Below are 21,462 nucleotides of genomic sequence, written 5' to 3' on the forward strand. Positions count from 1 at the left end.
TCTCAGTGGATCCTCTTACCAATACCCTGCTGGATCTGCCATGTTCAAATGTTTCTAGTCTGTGCCTTCCCTGGACTGCAGTCACTTCATCCTTCCTCACAGAGCAAACATGCTCTTACTGCCGCTCCCTGACAAAACTACCCAATTACAGGAAAAAACAGTTGCATGTTTCTACTGTCCTTACTGAATCTAATAAACACATCTGCTTCTTCAGAAATGGCAAGAAAGGATTTAGGTCCTTCATCTACAAAGAGAAGATGCATACTTCTGGAAAGGAGTACAGGCCTGAAAACTGCATTATCAAAACATTGAATAGCATTTGGGGGCCTTTTTTAGGAGAAAAGAAAACTGATATAAAAAAAGCTATTGCTAAATGCTGCTTTTCTTTCCTCAAAATTGCCATCTGTAAATAGCATTCATAGTAGAAGTTACATCACAGGTTCTACTATAGTTTAAAAATACCAACAAATCCTCCTGAAGAAACAATCAATATTCTGCAGTTACTTTAGCATATTTCAGAGGAGAATCTGTGCAGCTTACACTGAACATGTATGCATTGGCAACACATAAAGCCATAAAAGGCTTTTCTTTCAGTAGCTACTAATAAATTGAAGCCTACATATTTAGCTCTCCCACACTAAGTGTACGCTAAAACTTTCATTTGAATAACTGTAACTGCAGGACTTGGATATCAGCTGATTTGTCTTAAAATGCTCTCACCTGAACTACTGGCACTGAAGAAATCTTGTGATAAATGATTGGTGCAAGGAGACCATAACATTGTACAACAGCCTGCAGGGTGTAACTTGCATCATTCAACCAACTGCTAAGATCAATTGCCGCAGTCATTCTTTCACATTCTGCTATTCTAGCAATCTGTAAAAGAAAAACATATTTTGATTCAAATAGGAATTCCTTTGTTTTAAATCACTTGAGAGTGAATGAAGACATTTTATTGAAGTTAAAAAAGCAACAGAAGTAGCAGGTAAGATAAAAGTTTAAAACTGAATTTACATTGACACCTGTTACAGGTATATAAACAAATGCAACATTATTCATTATGCTAAAGGAAACAAATGTTACTGACCTAATTCTACCCTCTGAATTTGCCCATGTAAATTACAAATCCTTGTTTACAACCTCAGCCTCTGTGGACTGGAAATTTCACATGCTAACCTCTCAGAGTAGGTAACGGAAGGATAACAGTGCCTTTCCTTTTCCTTCCAGTTGTCTGCTGCAGTCCTTGCATGTATGAGCAGATCCAGTGGAGTCACTGAGTAATCAACTGCTCACATTTTTACAAGTACTTCAGCAAAAGAAGTGACAAAGCTTGGCTATCCATATAAAAAAACCAAGGCTTTTGTATCATTAACATGCCATTACACTGTAAGAAAATCTGAAATAAGATAGAAGTTTAATATATTAAAATTATTAAATCCTGTTAAAGGTTCAAGAATAGTGAATATATATGTATTAAATACCAGAAATGTTTAAAATTTAAACATCAGTAGATCAGTAGGACAAAAATAACAATTATCATACCTTTTGAATTGTAATCTACCACCACTGAAATTAAGGAAAATCCTTCCTCAGTTGGACTCAATGGGCTTTGGGTTAGGCAATAACTGATTCAGAAAACATCTTTCCACCAGGGAAAAAAATAACCAACAACTAATAAAATACTTCAGAAAGGAAGGCCATATAACTCACAGAAAATGAAGTACTCTGTAAACAAGACTGGAACATTGCAACACTTATCTTGCAATGATGAAATAAAGCTAATAAAAAAGTAAAATCAAATTCAGTAGATTAAGTCACACATACTTGTTCCTTATAAAGTATCTCATTAGAACAGATGGAATCACAGAAGAGTGCTTCTTCCATGACATTAATGTCACAGATAGCAAACATAGTCCTCAGAAAGAGGTGCAAGGTAATAGGAGAAGTCAGAGATACAGCTTCAAAACGTAACCTACAAAATCAAAAAGCAAAAGAAGAGTAAAAGCAAATTCAAAGATCACATGCCTGCAACTGCATTAAATCAAAATAGAGTCTTTAATCTTTAAATTATAGACAAGAAAGATTACTGTATCTACTTCTAGAAATAAAACATACATAAAACTGAAAAAATTGTTCCAAATATCTAAAATAAATAAAGGGATAAAAGTCGTTTTCCAATTGTTGTCCACCTTCTACTCTCCTAAAACAGCTTTTCCTTAGTTATTTCATCTAATTCAGTGAAATTTAATGTGGACATGTTTTGAAAACTTGAAATGCTACAGCTTATCTAACTGTCTCCTTTCACACAGTATTTTTTTCTTTATTTTGATAATGACGCATGTGGTTGCAAAGTCTGTAACTAAGTATTAGTAATATTAATATTAGTAACAGATTCCTTTTCATCACCGATGTTTTGTGTTACAAATCTCAAAAGAATCTTTTATGGTTTGCCTGCTCTTTTGCTGGTTTTTTCTTCCCTGGAGATAGAGAGGCATTTGTCCTTGGGTGTTTAATGTATTTTTATTACAGGAAAAATCCTATGATTTTGAAGTATAAGAAATAATTTTCTCCTTCTCTTCGACTGTGTTTCCTAAAAGAGACTGAAACTCAAGGAGGAAGATCAAACAGATGCATTCACATATTTGACATTACCAAGATATCAAGAGGGCTTTCAGATGCAAACAAGAGATTTCCTTCCCTTCCAGCTCCCTCTACTGTCTTTTTAAGCCAGATGTACTTTCAAGCTAGTCCATCTAATTTCTTAGCTACCAGTTAGTAAAACTGAAACTGCCTTATTTCAGGTCTGATACTGCAGCTTTGAGAATCTTCTATATTAATTGTGAAGGGGAAAAAAAAAAAAACAAAAAAACCAAACTTGGGCATAATTGTCAAAAGTACAAAATCTCTGAAATTGCTTTGCAAAGACATTCAAAATTTTATGTCTTCATTTAATTTATCTGGAAGTAGCTGAAAGTAGTTCATTCAAATGTTATCTCTAGAGCTGTATGTATGATTAAAAAATAAACTGATTACAAAAAAGGATTAATGAAAAAGAAGTGTGAAAAGAAGCACAATGACCAGACTTGCATTCCTGCTTTGTTGCCTAGGCCAGAGATAGATTTAAAACATCCACATAGTCATGAATAAGATGTCTAGTGATTATTTGCCTGCATCAGTGCAGTCCACAGGCAGCCAGTAAATCTCAAATGCTCTTATGGCATGTAACATTGACCCCTGGTCAATTTGTATGCCTAGTATCAGACACATGGTGGCAGTTGAAGGACAGACAGGATACACAACAGCAGTCCAGCTAAGCCTCAAATAACAAGAGGTATGCTTAGACACATTGCTTTCTCCTGTAACAGGAATCAAAGCAAACACAAGACTACACTAACTGCTTACATCCAAAGAGCATTACCATGAGAAAACCATGGGCTCTGATGCAAATATATCTCAAACAATATAGAAGAAACAATAGCTACACTACATGTCCCAGAATAATTGATTACAATTTATTCTTTATGTAAAGTGGAAATGCAAGTATCCTGATAATACTTGTAGGAAATCTCCCAAATATCTATTTCTTGAAACAAGAATCTTTATTTACTTTTTTCTTCTTTGATTATTCAAACATTCAACAACTATTAACTCATGTGTAATAAAGTTGTTTCTTGTCATGATGGTTTGAAGACTAAGCCAGTCTGTCAAACTGAAACAGAGATCATAGAATCATAGAATGGTAGGGGTTGGAAGGGACCTTTAGAGATCATCTAGTCCAACCCCCTGCAGAAGTAGGTTCACCTAGATGCTGCAAAACTTTTTCATACCTCCTTCACAAGTCTGCAAAAAGTTTCCCAATTGTAGTGGTTTTGTCTGGGCCAGGTTTTGGTAGTGGGAGGCTACAGGGGTGGCTTCTTTAAACAAAGAATTGCAGAATCTTCCCCTGTATCTCATAGAGCCATTGCCAGTCATTTCTAAGATGGACCTGCCACTGGTCAAGGCCTGGTCAATTAGTACCTGAGGTAACACCTCTGTGAACAACATATTTGAGAAGGGGAAGAAGTTACTGTACAGTTGCTAAACTGCAGCAGACAGCAGAAGGGAGTGAGAATGTGGGAACAACATCTCCACAGACAGCAAAGTCAGTGGAGAAGGAGAGGGAGGATATGCTCAGGCACTGGAAGAGAGATTCCCCGGTGAACTCTGGTGTAGCCCACGGTGAGGCAGGTTGTCCCCGTGCAGTTCATCAAGGTCCATGGGGGAGCACAGATCCACCCACAGCTCACGGAGGACCCCATGCCAGAGTGAGTGGATGGCCAAAGGAGACTGTGACTTCATGGGAAGCCCACACTGAAACAAGTTCCTGGCAGGACCTGGGACCCTGTGGGGAGAGAGGAGCCCATGCTTGAGCAGGTTTGCTGTCAGGACTTGTGATCCTGTGAGGAACTCAGGCTGGAGCAGTCAGTACCTGAAGGACTGTTCTCCCAGTGGATGAAGCATGTTGGGGCAGGGATGTGTGGAGCTGCCCCTGTGGGAAGCCTCATGCCAGAGCAGTTAGGGAAGAACTGTAGCCCATGGGAAGGACCCACGCTGGAGAAATTTGTGAGGGACTGTCTCCCATGGGGAGGGACCCCAGAAGTGTGATGAGGCCTCCCACTGAGAAGAAGCAAAGGCAAAGTCTATCTGTAATGAACTGGCCACAACCCCCATTCCCTATCCCCTGCACCGCTGCAGGGGGAGGAGGGTCCTGGTAAGAAGAAGGAGATAGAACAGATGTTTTAAGATTTGGTTTTATCTCATCTCCCTGTTCTGTTCTGATTGTTCATTAATAAATCAAACCTTTTCTCCCCAAGCTGAGTCTATTTTGCCTATGATGCTGAGTTATCTCCCCATCCTTGTCTCATTGTATTTCTCTCTCCCCTGTTGAGTTTAGTTTAGTGATAGAACAACTTAGTGGGCACCTGGCTGTATTTCATGACAATTATTTCATACAAGTCTCTTTTACCTAGGAATTACTTAAGTGTTGACTTATTATTGGATTTGGATCTGTTGAATTTCAGTGACAGTAACCGCAAAATTTGTAGATGAGCTTTGTCATCACAAAAAACCTACAATATTATGATTGAACATTTGGTAAATTAATTAATTTTAAATATCTCTTCTAAATCACTTTAGTATGTTCAAATATTATTGGTAGATTTATAATTTCACAATTTCTGAAGTCTACTGCTCCCTTAATTGGAAAGTCAAGAACGCAGTACATATTACATATTTGCATATGGAAATGCATCACATAGAATTAATAGCCACTTTATAAATATTTCCTAGTTATCTTAAGAAAACAATCATTATGAAGAATTAAATAACAAATATCCTCTGTTATTTATAAAACACTAGTTTTACAACATATTTCACACTTTTTTTTAGAATGTTTTTCATACCACAAGTCTGAACAAAATTTCACAACCTGGTACTCTTTAAAATAAAATGTGAACATCTATAATTAAATAGTATTTTAATTTTGGTTTTGCCAGTTACCTTTTTTCAGATATAGTCAAATTATTTCTTGCAGAAATAACAGTTGCATTGGTAGGAACCAGAGAAGAATTTGAAACAAAATAATCCCACGTTGGTGAAAATGCTTCTCTAGCTAATGTATAGTTGCCAGTCTGATAGGCTACCTACATCAAAAGAAAAAAAACAGCAACAACAAAAACTTTAAAAGTTTCCATTTTCACTAAATAAGAAAGCCAAATATGATTATAGTAGGAAGAAAGGTCTTAAAACTCCCTACCAACACATGAATGTTCAATTTCTGTAAGAATATTCTGACATGCTTGAATAAAGCACATGCAGTGGCAATCTGATTCTACTAATATTAGTTTGCCTTCAAAATTAGTATCACAGACAGCAAAAGAGTTTCTTGACTGTTAACTAAGTATCTACTAGCCCTTTGTGGAATACTTCATAGGTATTGTGCCACAATTTTTGAAGATCACAGAATCATAGAATGGTAGGGTTGGAAGGGACCTTTAGAGATCATCTAGTCCAATCCCTCTGCAGAAGCAGGTCCACCTAGATCAGGTTGCATAGGAACACGTCCAGGCGGGTCTTGAAGACCTCCAAGGAAGGAGACTCCACAACCATACTGGTATACTTGAATAATTAAATTCTTTATTCAAAATTATGGGAAATGCCAGTTGAAGAGAATTATTTTATTTCATCCAGGTTCATTTTACTTTTGCTAATACTGCATAATGCCCTGCTGCTCTGGATAACGGGATGTAAATGGAGCCACACAATCAGGCATAAATTCATCTTGATACCTTTTATTCTGTAATATTTTAGGAAATCTTTGGTTTCCCATGACTTGATCTATAGGGCTAGACAATTTCACTTTTCTCCATGCCACAGTCTGTTTCAAATGCTCTTTATTAAGAATACAGAAAATTATGAAGGTCTGACAGAGCCTTTGTGGTCATCCACAAGATCATAAAAATACTTCCACAAAAATAATTTTAATATTTAAATGATTTGATTTGATACCTAGTAAGCTCAATCACAATTTTTATGTCAGTGTAATGACTAATAAGATGATTTCTAGCACTTGGTCTCAATCAAAGAAATGAAATTTAAAAAATTATATCAAAGAAGAAAGATATTAAATACAGACTGGAAAACGGGAACAGGGATAGCAAAACTATTGGAGAGACATCATCCCCCTTCAACTGGAATTTCCAATAATTTTGAATTAAGAATTTAATTATTCAAATATACCAAATGTTATGTTAAAATTGTGACTTATGCTTATCAAGCTTTTGTCAAGAAAATCTTGAGTTTTTATCAGAAGTTTTAGAGCTACCAGTGTAAACAAGTAATTAAAACCAAAGTATGTGTTTATTATCAAAGACTCTAACCTTACCTGAGTTAGATAGGCTCGAACAGCAGTAGCAGAAAGAGGTAGATAAGCAAGGATTGGCTTAGTCGTTTCCCCAATGGCGTCACCAATAAGTTTTCCATCAGAAGAATATGCTGCGACTGCAAATATGTATTTCTCATTGGGATCTAAGCCTTGTATTTCCAAGAGGCTTCTTCCATCAGCTGGTATCTATGAATAAAAATATTTTCTAGTTACTGTAGATATCAAAAGCAAATCTCAATTTCTGAACTTTTATCATTAAATAAATTATTTAACGGTCTTGGATACAATCAAAGTACAACCTAGATTAACAGACATGTCCCCATATATTAGGTTCTTGAAGACAATGAGAAAACAAATAAATGAAAATTCTCTGGAATGCTGTTGAGTATATAGAGCACAAAACCTAAGACCTAAGACTTGGAGGTTTTCTAAGATATTTTTGTCCATTTGCACATTCCCACCATGAGTGTGCATGCCTGTGATCATTCATCTGGAAACATTCTAGCCCTGGACTGTGCTTTGAGAGAAAAAGCATATGACTCTTCTCCATATATGCCACATACATGCATTAGATATGGACAGAGGATGTCTCCGGTCATCTCTGCACCATTAACAGAATTTTTTAATTTGTGAAACAAATATTTCATAGAATCATATATTTTTTTTCAATTAGAAAAGATCTTTAAGATCATTGAGTCCGACCGCTAATATAACACTGTCAAGCCCACCACTATACCAACACCTCATCTATACATCTTTTAAATATTTCTGGGGATGGTTGCTCCACCACTTCCCTGAGCAGCCTGTTCCAGTGTCTAACAACCTTCTCAGTGAAAAAGTTCTTCTTAACATCCAATCAAAACCTCACTTGGCACAACTTGAAGCCATTTCCTCTTGTCTTGCCACTTGTTATTTGGGAGAAGAGGCCTACTCTCACCTTGCTACCACCTCCTTTCGGGTAGTTGTAGAGATCAATAAGGTCTGCCCTCAGCCTCCTTTTCTCCAGACTAAATACTCCTGGTTCCCTCAGCTTCTCCTCATAAGATTTGTTCTCTAGACCTTTCATTGCCCATCTCTGGACATGATTCAGCACCTCAGTGTCTTTTCTGTAGTGAGAGACCCAAAACTGAACACACTATTCAAGATGTGGCTTCATCAATGCCAAGTACAGGGGGATAATCACTTCTCCAGTCACATTATTTCTGATAGAAGCCAGGATGCCATTGGTCCTTTTAGACACCAGGGAACACTCCTGCTCATGTGCAGGTGTCTGCCAACCAACATCCTCAGGTTCCTCCAGGTAGCTTTCCAGCCACTCTTCACCAAGCCTGTAGCGTTGCATGGGGTTGTTGTGGCCCAAATTTTCAAGATCTCCTCTTCAAGATCTTCAAATGCTGGGATTGAATCCCAAACCAGCATACCCAAAATCAGTGTAAGACAATTTGTAGTATATCATTTAGAGGAAGATTTTCACATGTTTATGTATTGTTCCAGCACCAAGAATTCTAAACCTTTTCCATGGAGCAGGTAAATAGTCTGTAGATCAGCATTCTGCAAAAGCGTATTCTAAAGCAACCAGAAGTTCCACTGCTGAGGCATATGGTTAATCATAAAATCATAGAACCATTATGGTGGGAAAAGGCCTTTAAGATCGAGTCCAACCACTAATCTATCACTGTCAAAACATCACTAAACTAAATCATATCCCTTAGCACCTCATATATGCATCTTTTAAAAATCTCTAGGGGTGGTTAATCTCAGGTCTGTGCACCTCTACTGTTTGCCAGAGCTAAAACTGTCAGCAGCTTGGATGGATTGCAGCACGTTCACAGAAAGAACAGCTAGTAGTGGAGTGAAAATCTCCAATGAAACAATTCACCTGGAACAGGATAGTATATTGAAACTAGTTTACTAGTTTACTGGGCATTGCAGGAAGCTTGTTTCTCTTTATTTTTTAATCACAATATCTAGAACAATATCAAAGTCTCTATTGCCAACATCTACACACACCTTTTCTTCCTATACACCCGCCTTTTTGGGGAGGAGATAGGGGGAACAGGCACAAAGGGAAAGATTCTTTATCACCAAACTAGGACCCATTTGGATGGATCAGAGTCATCATTCAGGTGGACAATGCAATAGTATGCAAGTGAACTCTCTCAGTCTGTGCAGGAACATTAGACTGTGATCCAGAGAAAAAAAAAACTACAATAACACAAAACAAACAAATAAAAATCAAAATAAATTCAGAAAATAAACCACTAAATTGTAATGAAGAAATAATATAGAAATAGTACCAACACAGTCAAGTGATCAATCATAAAAAAATCAAAGTTGTGACACTATACCACATGTTCACAACATGAAAGGGAAAGAGCATGAACCTAGAAGTCAATCATGTCTGAACATGAAGGTTATTGATGGAATCTTATTATCACATTGCCAGAATTAAGTAAGGTAAGGTCTTATTAAGAATAAATAGTTGATAGAAGTTATACAAGAAAAATATTAGATTTTATATCTCTTTAGAATTTCTCTTTTTTTGAATCCCTGTCCAGAAGTGTCTGGGCACTTTCTATAAATACATCATATACTTTCTTTTCCTTTTGAATTTCTTAGATGTAGCTCCTAAATCAGGTATAACAGAAAGGATAGAAACTTATTCAACATGATTCTTTTGATTCATTTATTTTATTCTTCTAAAAAGGTTCCTAGAACTTTTGGGGGTGTTTGGTGTGCCTCCAGCCTAGCAAAATTTCAATTGCATAAAATAAAGATCAAAACATTTGTCAGATGTATTCATTTACAAAGCTGGGGTTTTTTTAAACAAAGAAAGAATGACCTAAAGTTTTACCTCTGTCTTACCTCTTCTCCTGCATTTGGAAGTTTATTGTTATTTAACCTTACTTTCATATTACTTCCTCCCGCAACACAGCCCAAAATACTATACCACGAAACCTTTGAAGAAAATGAGAACAAAATAAATTCATACATAACAGTATTTCAAATTTTTGCCTAATGTAGAATGTACTAGCTTTGTGAAAACAGCCTCTGAAAAAAAAATCTTTGTTAGAAAAATGTACAGTCCAGTTGCACTAGAAACATTAATCAATTGATTTAGCTTGAAATCCATTATTTGATCCTCCCAATGGCATTCTAAAGTTGACATCAGGTTCTGATTCAGCAAATTACTTGAGGATAGATCCTTAAAAGTAGACAATAGAAATGCAGATATGAAGTAACACTTCATCACATTCTAAATAAGCATGCTCTTAGTTCCTATTGAATGGTTTTTTTCTTGCCATTGAGCTGCTGATAATCTCATTGGGCATATCACCTACAGATTTCAAAACCTTTAACCAAGGAAGAATGTGAGTATGCATTCCTGGGTCAGTGCTCAGTCATGTCCAGTGAGATCAAAAACAGAAACTAATTTTTATTTCATCTCTGCAGAACTGGGCAGATGAATGTCAATAAATTATGTAAATTTATGTATGTAAATTATGTAAGTTCTCTTGCATTAAACCTCTACTTAAAACTGTACATCTATTTACTTTCAACAGACTTTTAAACAGACCTGAGGTTTGGCAGATGAGGTTATTTTTCAACATTTTTCTTGCAATGAATCCTGATTGGTTTTCAGGAGACATTGAAATAGAAGAGATGCTTTTCAGCAAATTAAAAACATTAAGATCAGGAAAAATTAGAGGTACTTCAACTTCTAGTACAAGAACTATAAATATCTAAGTAAGACCTAAGTATCTGTTTGCAGTTACTAAACCCTTCGTAAAAAAAAAAAACATGCCCACTCTACTGCTATGACCATCTCCAGAAATCTTCCAGAGTAGCTGCACGAACTGATACGAATTGTAATCATGTTGCACCATCTAGTGGCCCCATGCATTACATTCACTCTCAACTACCGATCAAAACGGAGCACTCAGTAAAACAGATGAACTACCCGACTTTAACGAATTATGGGTTTTTTTAATTTGATGTTCATTAGGTATAAAAAACCAAAACTTTTCTGTAAATAATATATTTGAAATTCACAGCAATAAAAGTGCACATTATAAAGCAAAAATATATAAGGCTGGGGACTGATGAGCTGGGGAGCAACACTAAAAGCATCCAGGGGTCATGTTAGACAGCAAGCAGGACATAAGTCAGTGGTGTGCCATGGCAGTAAAGCAATCTAAAGGCATCTCAAACTGTATTAACAGAAGTACTGTCAGGAGATTGAGGAACTTTATTATCTCCCTTTGCTCAGCACTCACTGGACTAAATCTAGATACTAAAAGTTTCCCTCTTGTCCCCATTGTTCTAACAGGAAACGTTGAGCAATCACAGTGATTACGGCAGAGCACCACCAAGATGGTCAGGACCTGAAGCACTAGCTTGTGAGAACAGGTTGAGAGATGGATTTATTCTTCTTGGAGAAGAGGTAGCTTAACAGGACTTACCGTGAGCACTTGAGTGGCTGAAAGCAAGTGATGAAGATGTAGCCAGGCTTTTAATAGTAGTGCAGTAGAGAATGAAAAACAATTGATCTCAATTGAAGCAAAAGAGATTCCAACTGTACATAACGAAAAACATTTTCCCTGTGAACAGGCTGCCCTGTTGGAACAGATTGCCTAGAGAAGCTGCTCAGTCTCCATCCTTGGAGGTTTCCAGAACTGAGTGAATAAACCTGAGCAATCTGACCTAACCTCATAGCCAATCCCACTCCAAGTAGAAGGTTGGACTAGAGATCCTTCCTAACATCCTTTATCTTCTGAGTAGTTCTGTGATTTTACATGTTCAACAGAAGGTACATTTTTTCACCTGGACTATAGCACCTAAGTACTTCATTAGAGAGGCTTCAGTGTGGAACTTTCTTGCATCACATGATGCAACAGCCTTCAGAGGGTAACTATGAGAATGTCAGTCTCTAAGTGACAGAATGAGCTTTTCGCAAGTAGAATAAATATTATATGACAGAAGCACCAAGGAACGTGATGCATGAGATGAAGAAAGTTTCACACAAATATGAAGATCAAAACAGTTGAGTTACAATTGACTCATGGAGGGAGAGAAGGTAAAGCATACTTAAGTCAGAATAACAAACTTCTCAAAAACAACGGAGAAAACTGTGATGGTATAGCATTGTTGAAACAACTCTTGCTCTCTTGTGTATCGTTTAGTTATTTCTTACACAGCCATAATGAAAAACAATTACCTGAGCATCTGAAGAGAATGGGGCTGGTTTAAATGTCATGGAGCAATGTGATCTAGAAAGTAATAGAGGAGGAGGAGGAGTCTTGCTTTTTTTCTTGCTGCTCATAGCTTCTTTGAGACTGTGATACAATGCACTTTGTTCAGCTTCAACTTGGTCAATTAAAGTTAGCGCTTCCTATGATTTAAATTAACACAAAAGTATAAAACTATCAAAACATAATAATCACATGGATTTAACACTTATAAATGGTTTTGAAAATGGTCTTAAAAAAATTCACTATGTAGAAAATTTTTCTAGGTTTTCATATCATTTTCCATCCTAATTAGGATGAATGTTACTTCACATAAGACATATGCAGTTTAATTTCACAATGTACAATAAAGAGAATACAGGGTTGCATATGAAAGACCGAGGGGTGATGAATGTTCAATTTGTAAAGAATCTATAAAAAGAGAATGATCACAAATCATGTTGATTACCAGTTGGTGTTAAACAGTGATTAGCTCCAACAAGAAACTAAAAGTTATCAACACTTACATAGGAGAGAGAAGGAAACCAAATCTGTGGAATTTCTGGAGGAGCTGTGGGAGTGGTTAAACTGATTTTCTGTACTCCAGAAATAAAGGAAAGAAATGTAGTCTAGAAATAAAAAAAAAGGAGAATGCAGGCCTAGAAAAAATAGGACTAAGCCACCTCCTTCAGTTAGCTGGACAGAGCTGAGAGCTGACTGACAGTCTATTAGTGTCTTCCAAAATTGTGGGGCCTCGTGCAGTTAGTGATTATGTGGTGGGTTGGTTGGTTGGTTGGAAATCAGGGTACATTTTATCCTCACTGGACTGAAGGGCAAATTGGTAGGTTTCTTCACCTTGTTTCCATTGTCAGGATAAAAGTATTTAGTATTAAGAACTTAGTACTTTTATATCTTTACTTGTGGCAGCTGTCCAGTGCAAATCAAAGCCAAAAAGGCCAGCTCCCAGACATTAAGAGATCAAGGACACCTTAGAAAAATTGCATTCTTTTGAGAGAAGAGAGATGACATATTCCTACATCCAGGGTTTTTATCTGAAGCCTTTTAGTACCATATACTGGAGCAAGGATTTAGGCTGAACTGAGTCTGAAAGATAAACTGAAAAAGAAAATCCCAAGTTATTGGTTATTCAGTGTCAGTCCTATAATCTTGTACCTTAACAGTTCCTTGTGTTCTCATACATTTCTAAGGCTATAAGAACAACCACAGAAGGTCAGATCACAGACTGAATAAGCCTCATATCTCATATCCAAAAATGACAAAAAACTAGCCATACATTTATAGCAAAATGGGGACCTAAGATTTAACAGAGCCTTAATCACATCTCATAGCTAACCATTCACACAGCCTCTCACTTCACCACGCTCCCTCCTCTTTTAGATTAGGGTTGCACCCACCCTAGTGAAAAATGTTTAAGGAAGGATATAGGACAAAGAGAAAGATATAGAGTGACTCTTTCCTTTACACAATTCAACTTTTACAACTGGTAATTAGAAACTCCATTACTTCCTTTAAAATTATATTCCTTTATAGTAAGACTTACTATGATACATTTTTTAATTAAAAGAATCACAGACTCATTCTTGTCTGAGGACATATTTCTTATTAGTGCAAGGATGGAACTGCTCACAGGTTGGAAAAATAGAATGTTGTGACTGAGAGTGGTACTGTATGACCTGTACTTCACTAATTGGAGAATTTGGAAGATAATAAATGTGGCAGTGTTGCAAGAGGAGAAAGAATAGTCTTACAGTTAAGGAAGTCAAATGTCATTATAAAAAACCATCACGTTTTATCTCTGTTTTTGCCACAGACTTGCCCTGTGACAAATCATACTTCATCACTGCCTCTGCCATAGATTTGCACTGTGGTATTAGCTTAATCACATTAATTCAATTTTTATAGCTGGCCAACAAGAACTGCCGGTGTATCCAATTCTGTAAAGACTTGGACATACAACTAGACATACAGGACAGTAAGGAAGAATGAAACAACTGTGAGAGAAATAAAAAAATAAGAAGGGTACACAGTAGCTCAAGTAGTTAAACAGTGTGATGTAATTTAGTACATACATATGACTCAGAAGCTTCCCTACCTGCCTGGTAGGTCTACTGTAATGAGAAAATGTTATTTGTATGTTTCACAAAAAAATATATATATTTTACAGCATAATAAGAACAGATTTATATCATACTGTGCTGAGTATAGTAGACAAGTAATTCTATATAGACCTCTTGGATGATCTAGGGTTAAAAAAAAAAGGCAAAATCTTCTTTACAGAGCAAAAAAATAAAGGTTTGGATTTGCTGTTTGTGAAGTGAGCACCATCCACCTCAAGGAAAATTAACTGAGCACATAATTAAATATTTCATCATAGCACAAATATCAAAGACAATTATGCTAAGTTTGGGAAGCAAAGTTCATTCTGACATTTTCTGGCAACTGTGAAAATATATTATCTTATTTTGCCTACATATTTCTCTGTGGAAAGAACACAGAAGTAAAATATAGTGAAGGTCAAGATAAGGCCTTTGCAAATGTTTGTTGGGAAAATCACACATTTCTTGGGAATTACTTGTAAAACTTCACTGGTGACTAGTTACAATTTTCATACTGTATCGCTATGTCTTATATTAATAAATGTCATATATTTTACAAATATATGCAAGAGATTTTTAAGTGTATATTTTCCTGACTCAATGTTTATATTCTTCTGACGTAAAAAGTGTGTTAATTACTGTGCTTTTAAATTTGCAGTACTTATAAAAATAACACTTTTTAATAACTTCTTGTTTAAAATAATTTTTCATATAAGAAGAATTGCATACTCTGTTATCTGTTGTACAGCCTATAAAGAAATTTCATGCCTCGTTGATAAAAAGGTAATTTTCACAGACAGATGCTAGTATGAAGCTCGATGGAAAGACTCCCACTGATTTTAGAAGACTTCCAAATATGTCCATGAAGAATCTACTTTTAGCTTTAATGACTTCCAAAATCTTCAACTTCTAAAATTCTTATTTAACAAGAATAAAATAAAGTTTAGGTCATCATTACTAGCCAAAGTAATGTAAGATGACTTAGATATCTTTGGTAAGGCAGGATGTTGAGGTTGCAATGGGGAGAAAGAAACCTGCATGACATTTTGGCAAGGCAAGGGTTCATAACTGTAAAGTCTAAGTGACAAAGTGTAGAAAGGAAGATCATACCCTATTACATGTCTCTTGCTATCTGCATGTATGCACAAAATTTGCAGATGTGCTCTTGTTTTGTTTCAAGTCACTTTAATCTTTCATCATAATTAAATTTCTCAGGAAAAATTTGACAACAGAATCTAAAAACACTCAATGTCTCCCAAGTTCATTTAATTTTTCTTCTTTTTGTAATAAGAAGTAATCCATGTCTTAATTATACAGAATATGAAAATCTATGATAATTATAAACAATTTCTACCATAAGAATTTTTTTAATTACCTCCAGAAGCTGCCTTTGCGAAGAAGTGGTTAACTCTTCAGGGAACTTCTGTACAGACTTTTGCATCAAAAAAATTGCTCTGGATAGCTTATTCTTTTTTATTTTTCTCATTATAAATGCCTCTGTAAAATAGATATTTTAAGTCACTTATAAAAAAGCAGCAAGAATTTATTGTACTTCCAAAATCTTAATTAATAAGTCTTACCTGTTAAATAATAGTAATCTTTCACATTCTTCACATGAGACTTATTAGACTTAAGACTTCTGTCATTCTTTTGAGCACCTATGCGTGAAGAAAATCCTGAGTTATTCATTCTGATAGTGCTATTGAGAAAATTTCAGTGAGAAGGGTTAATCTATAGTTTTGTGGTTAAGATCTAATCCATTTCATGTTCTTTTGATTGGCCGAAGGAGAATTTCTGGGACTGATCATGCCACTAAAAATATTCCATCTTCATGCTCTAGCACTTTTAGTAGTTATACTAACATCATAGGAAAAGAGGGATTTTATTTGATCATAAGGAGTGCACAGGGGATCTCTGCAGTGTTAAACTAATAATAGGCTTAAATTTTAAAAAACAAACAAACAAAAAACCAGGAAGGGAGACCAAGAAGAGTTTTTTCAGAAGGTATTTGGCAAGAGTGGGATATCAACTGGCTGGTAAAAGATAAGGACAACCTCTTAGCAGCAGAAATTCAGATTACAAAGAGCATAGAATAAAATATTCAAGTCATTCTCTAGAGAGAGAATTAACATTACAGAAAAAAATATTCTGCTGAGCATCCCTCAATTCTCCTTGTACCAGTGTAACACTTAGTATTACAACTGAAATACCACAATAAACTATCAGTCCCTTCCAACTCCTACCATTCAATAAAAATTTTAAAAATGAAAAAAATCAAGTAGTTTAGCAAAGTTTAAATTCCATTGGTTGAGTTAAACTCTACCAAGAGGTTAGAGAGTAATATGATGTGGTGAATTTAAATTCTGCAAATCATTATTTCTGTCTGTATGTGGCATACAAACTGCCAAACCTTGCCTCCTCTTCAGAAAGTTGATACTCCCTTATTTCTGAGTATTACAAAATATAGTAAGAGAGGGCTCTAATAAAGTTATTAATTTAGCTTTACTGAAACCTACCTTGCGTCATTTTAAGAAGTTTCACAGCTACTCGATGTTGGGCCTGAATCAGCTCTAAGTGCAAATCCATTACAAAACCATTACCTATTCCTGTCTTATCATTACCACATCCCAGAACAGAATTCAGATGCTGATCATTTGGGTCCACCTAATAAATAGGAAGTAGCAATGAAGCAAACATAAACTTTCAATAGATCGTTTACTGCATCTATCTTGACATTATTATTTCAGTAAATTGCCAAAAACTGACATTTTTCATGTCTGTGTAATATGCAGCCATTCACAAAAGCTTTTAAGGATGGAGAACGAGTAGAGAGAGAGAGCATGGATAACAAAGAAAACCAAACAAAACCTTGGAATCAATAGGAAACTGGGTTAATAATAGATATGAAACTATAGAAAAAAAAAAAAAAACACTGTGCTAACAGTCCAACAAACAAAGATCATATAAGTACAGAATGATAATTTTTAGAAAATCTGAGCTCCCTCTAACAGCAAAAGTTACTTTTAATAAAATACAGCTGCAAGCAATAACTTTGAAAAGGATTTCTGACTTTATTTTATAGGAGAAATCTACAAATTATAATTGTTTCCAAAAGGAATTGACAAAGAAAATCTAAAAGTGTTTATAGTTTATTACTGGAAGAAAAAAAAAATGCTTTTTCTACCATATAGAGTTGGGGTTTTTTCTATTCTCATCTTAGATGGAATGGGAAGATGAGTTACACTTGATAATGCTAAGATTTCTAAGTATAAAGAAGATATGAGCTTTGTGTCATCAAAATTCAATATATTATTTATAGATTTTGCTGCAGCATAGCTTTTGGTAGACTTTACCTTTGTACAGCAGGTGTCATATATTGACTTTCCATCTGGTAGAAGGGTCATTGAGCGAAATGTGTTCATTCCATTAATTGCTTTTTCAAGACTTTCATAAGCAACTTGTAATTGCTCCATAGGACTTTTCTGAAATAAACATACATGGAAACACATTTTATTAGATAACAGCATTAAAAGCTGTAACATGGACTATCAAAAGTAAATTGCTGTTATTTTCAGCTGTTGCAGTTTAAACTGTCAAATAACCATTACACAGGCACTGCTCCCCATGCTTTCATATTCTAAAACCAATGTTTTTAATTTCAAGTAATTTTCATTGATTTGGGACTGATATTCCTTCAGCTCTCAAAAATCAGTTTGCTAACTCAAAGAGTTAGCTTACAGAAGAATGAAACTGAACTTAGCTAATTAAATTGACAAACACAGTATTTTTCACAAGCCGTTTTTCAATGTTGCAGTAGATGCTGTTAAGAAAAAGCTGACTTTTCAGAAAACATAACCTTTAAGCAGACTGTTGCTGAATTAAAGCTTCTCCATGTATTTCAGCATTAAGACATATGATTGAAAAAATTCCTCAATCCTCAGACTAATATACGTCTTTTCCTCTTAATCTGTTTTAGTAAGTAATTTTGAACTATTTCATTGGACACTTCCGCAAAGTGATGAGCACTGAATACACTGACAACACAATGACATTCAAGATGCTCCATCTATTTCACATCACCCTTAAAAAACAAATAAGCAAAAGCACAACCCAAAATACTTTCCTAACCAAAGCAAGGACTAAAGCTTGTATGATCTTTAAAAAAAAAGTGCTATCAAACCCTTTAAAGCTAGTACTATACATTGGCATCTAATGAGCGTACTATGGAAATCTCACACTGTGAAACAGTTCAAATAAAACATCTCCCATATCACAGACTACAGGAAAAATTTAAGATTTTTATTCATTTGAAAAAAATCTTTCCTTTTTTCCTTTGCACTAGCACAATTGTGTAAAATATTTCCATTTATAAAAATAAATACAGAATTGTATCAAAAGCTTCAAGCAGAAATACAGGCTCTTATGCTACTCAAAAACATTGTATGAATGAAAACGAAATAGACATTACCATCACTATTTCAGGCATATCCCAGGTTCTATCTTGCAAGGCAGAGGCACTTCTTTTTCCTTTTTCATAAGAAGAAATTCAATAAGTGAAAATGAAAAATACTCAGAAAATTTTAGTACCATTTGATTAGCTCTACTATTAACTTAAGAAGTCCGGTAACAATTCAGTTTTTCAGCACTTCAGAGAGGTAATGATACTGTTTCTTGTAAAGCTTTTCAGGGTGTCAACACAGTAGCAACATATGTACAATTATACTAATTCAACATATGATTATCCAATATTTTTATACTCCATAGCAACATTATATCCAATCCAATGACTTGGATGTAATTGTTGTAGCCTTTATATCGGTTTAACATCTTATAATCAATCAAAATCTATTGTTACCTAATTCACAGTGGGTTTAATTCAAATTTAACTTACGGGAATATTTTTAAATACATGAGGTCATACTTTTATGATATTTCAATTTAGTATTCCTTGAAGAGCTATTATCACCCTTTTAATGTTCATTTGGAATGTTTAAATTCTTTTCATTTACAAACAATGCATCTAGCATTGTGGTTTCCTTTTCAAAACAAGAGAAAGCAGTCAAAGAAGAGGAACTGATTTCTTTGTTCTTGGTCAAAACCCTCTAGCCTGCCAAATTTTTACTTCTTCATCAAAATAAATTAATCTTTTCCCCTTTCTGAGGGACAACCTTCTAGCCACTCCTATACTCTTGGTGTGGCTTTTTCTTGTTTATTTCTGTCTATTTGCACAAATGAGAAAACTTAGATTCACTTGGCATTAATGCAGTAAAAAGACTCATCTCAGCAGAAGCATGTGCTTGACTGGCTATTTATCAGCCTGTTTGACCAATGGCTCCTATCTATTCAGCCCTTTTTCCTCCAAAAAGATATATTTGAACTGAATGAAAAACAGCAGAGGTGCTACAATAAGGATTCATCCAAACTCCATCAAAATGGTATGTTTTTCATAACAGAACAGAGAACAATACCTACTCTACTTGTATAATGAATAGTAGTGTTCCAAGATTTTCTTACTTTCAAAAGAGTAAATGGTATTGTTATCCTCTTCTGTTCCTAGATATGGCCTAAAAGGGTCCGTAGTTACTGTGAAACATTTATGGAAACTATGATTCATATTCCAAGACTCACAAGAGAGCTTTTCCAAGTATATTTAAATATTCATATTGTACAGCATTAGTGAGGTTTTGGAAGGAAATTTGTTTAATGTGATTGTGATTGCATTATATTTCTATAATGTCAGCTATGTTAAGCTCAATTTCAAAGACAATTGAATTCCCATACAAAAATCAAGACGTATGTAGACAAGAGATTCAAATTAATGACCCAATAAAAGCAAAAGCTTTAGTATGACCTCAATCTTTCCCTCCTCTGTTAGGCCTGCCACTAGTCAATCAGCACTTGAATGCTCCAAAGGAGACACAGTGCACTCTGCTTTCTGCCTAGCCAATACTTAGGCAACAAAGGAGTGATCTGAGGCTACTCAAGAGACGTGTAGAAAACCTATGGGGAGTGTATCATAAAAGATGCAATTCAAAATTGGGTTACTTCAGTAGAATCATAAATGTAAGGAAATAAGGCATAAATCCTTTGAAAAACACACTTCATTTGCTCGAGTTATGGATAAAATCTTGTGTACAAAAAAATATCATTCTAGTCTCAACAATATCTTTACAGTAATTTTTGAATATGTGCATTTGTCAAAGTTTTCAACTGGAAAAAATTCCAGTCTTGAAAGTCATTCTTGAAGTTAAACTAAAATTTTGTTGAAGGCTTTACCTGATTTATCTGTAGAATCAGCTAGGTTTTCCAATATTACAGTTAGACGTAAGGTTAGCTCTCCCAGCATTACAGCATGAGTGGCTGCTAGGCTGCTCTTGTGAATTACTTCATTTATTATCCAGAGTATATGAACCCACTATAAATGGAGAGAAGGAAAAGAAAAAGAATCAAGATAGAGTTAATTTTTTGTAAAATATCTGTTTATCACAGAAGTAGATGCAGTTTTGCACCCAAAACTCTTCAAAAATATTCATAAATATGGACACAACACCTTTCTTGGATTTGGCTTCTTTGTTTCAACGTCACCAGACGTTGCTGAATTTATGCTGCTCTAAAACCTCTATTTCTTCAGACAGTAGACTTTTTTATTTTAGAATATTATTATATTTTATTATTTTAGAATGGTTTATGAATGCTCTGCAGGCACAACATTTATATCTTGTCATAATCTGGCAAATCTTGCAGCAGATTTGATCATTTGCCTCTCATTTATTCCCATATCTATACACTTACACAGTATAAAAGAGGAAAGTAACTGTACACCACCTTCTGGTGAATTTCTGAACAGTTTTAGTACAGGGATCAGAGCCACAAAATTAGCTCTAGGAACTGTTTGGTTAGCATCAACTGGTAGCCCAGAGAAACTAGTATAAATTATCCTTCAGTCTCAAGAAAAGTTCAAGATAAGGCTGTGGCTCTATTCAGTAGGCCAAATACTACTGACTCCCATTGCCCTTCTCTTAAGCTGTAAGGTTTTTGTCACTTTGTTCAACTGATCGAGTGAACTTTCACAGAATCACAGACTTGTTCAAGTTGGAAAAGACCAATTCTTAGCCTAGCACTGCCACATTCACCACTAAAACACGACCCTAAAAGAAGTAACTTTCCTGAAATATATTGAGATTTCCTGCCACAA

General features: G+C 35.3%; 1 protein-coding gene across 1 annotated transcript in view; it reads right to left on the reverse strand.

Moving 5' to 3' along the window:
* The window catches only part of CFAP54 (cilia and flagella associated protein 54), a 114,228-nt gene that overhangs the window by 62,878 nt on the left and 29,888 nt on the right, over positions 1-21,462 (reverse strand). Inside the window, 12 exon segments of the mRNA XM_062015995.1 lie at positions 721-876; positions 1,825-1,972; positions 5,539-5,681; positions 6,923-7,108; positions 9,788-9,880; positions 12,141-12,314; positions 15,643-15,764; positions 15,848-15,925; positions 16,784-16,931; positions 17,621-17,749; positions 18,736-18,794; positions 20,544-20,682. Of these exon segments, the coding sequence (XP_061871979.1) occupies positions 721-876; positions 1,825-1,972; positions 5,539-5,681; positions 6,923-7,108; positions 9,788-9,880; positions 12,141-12,314; positions 15,643-15,764; positions 15,848-15,925; positions 16,784-16,931; positions 17,621-17,749; positions 18,736-18,794; positions 20,544-20,682 (1,575 nt within the window).

This window comes from Colius striatus, chromosome 1, assembly GCF_028858725.1.
Source record: "Colius striatus isolate bColStr4 chromosome 1, bColStr4.1.hap1, whole genome shotgun sequence".
Classification (NCBI taxonomy): Eukaryota; Metazoa; Chordata; class Aves; order Coliiformes; family Coliidae; genus Colius; species Colius striatus.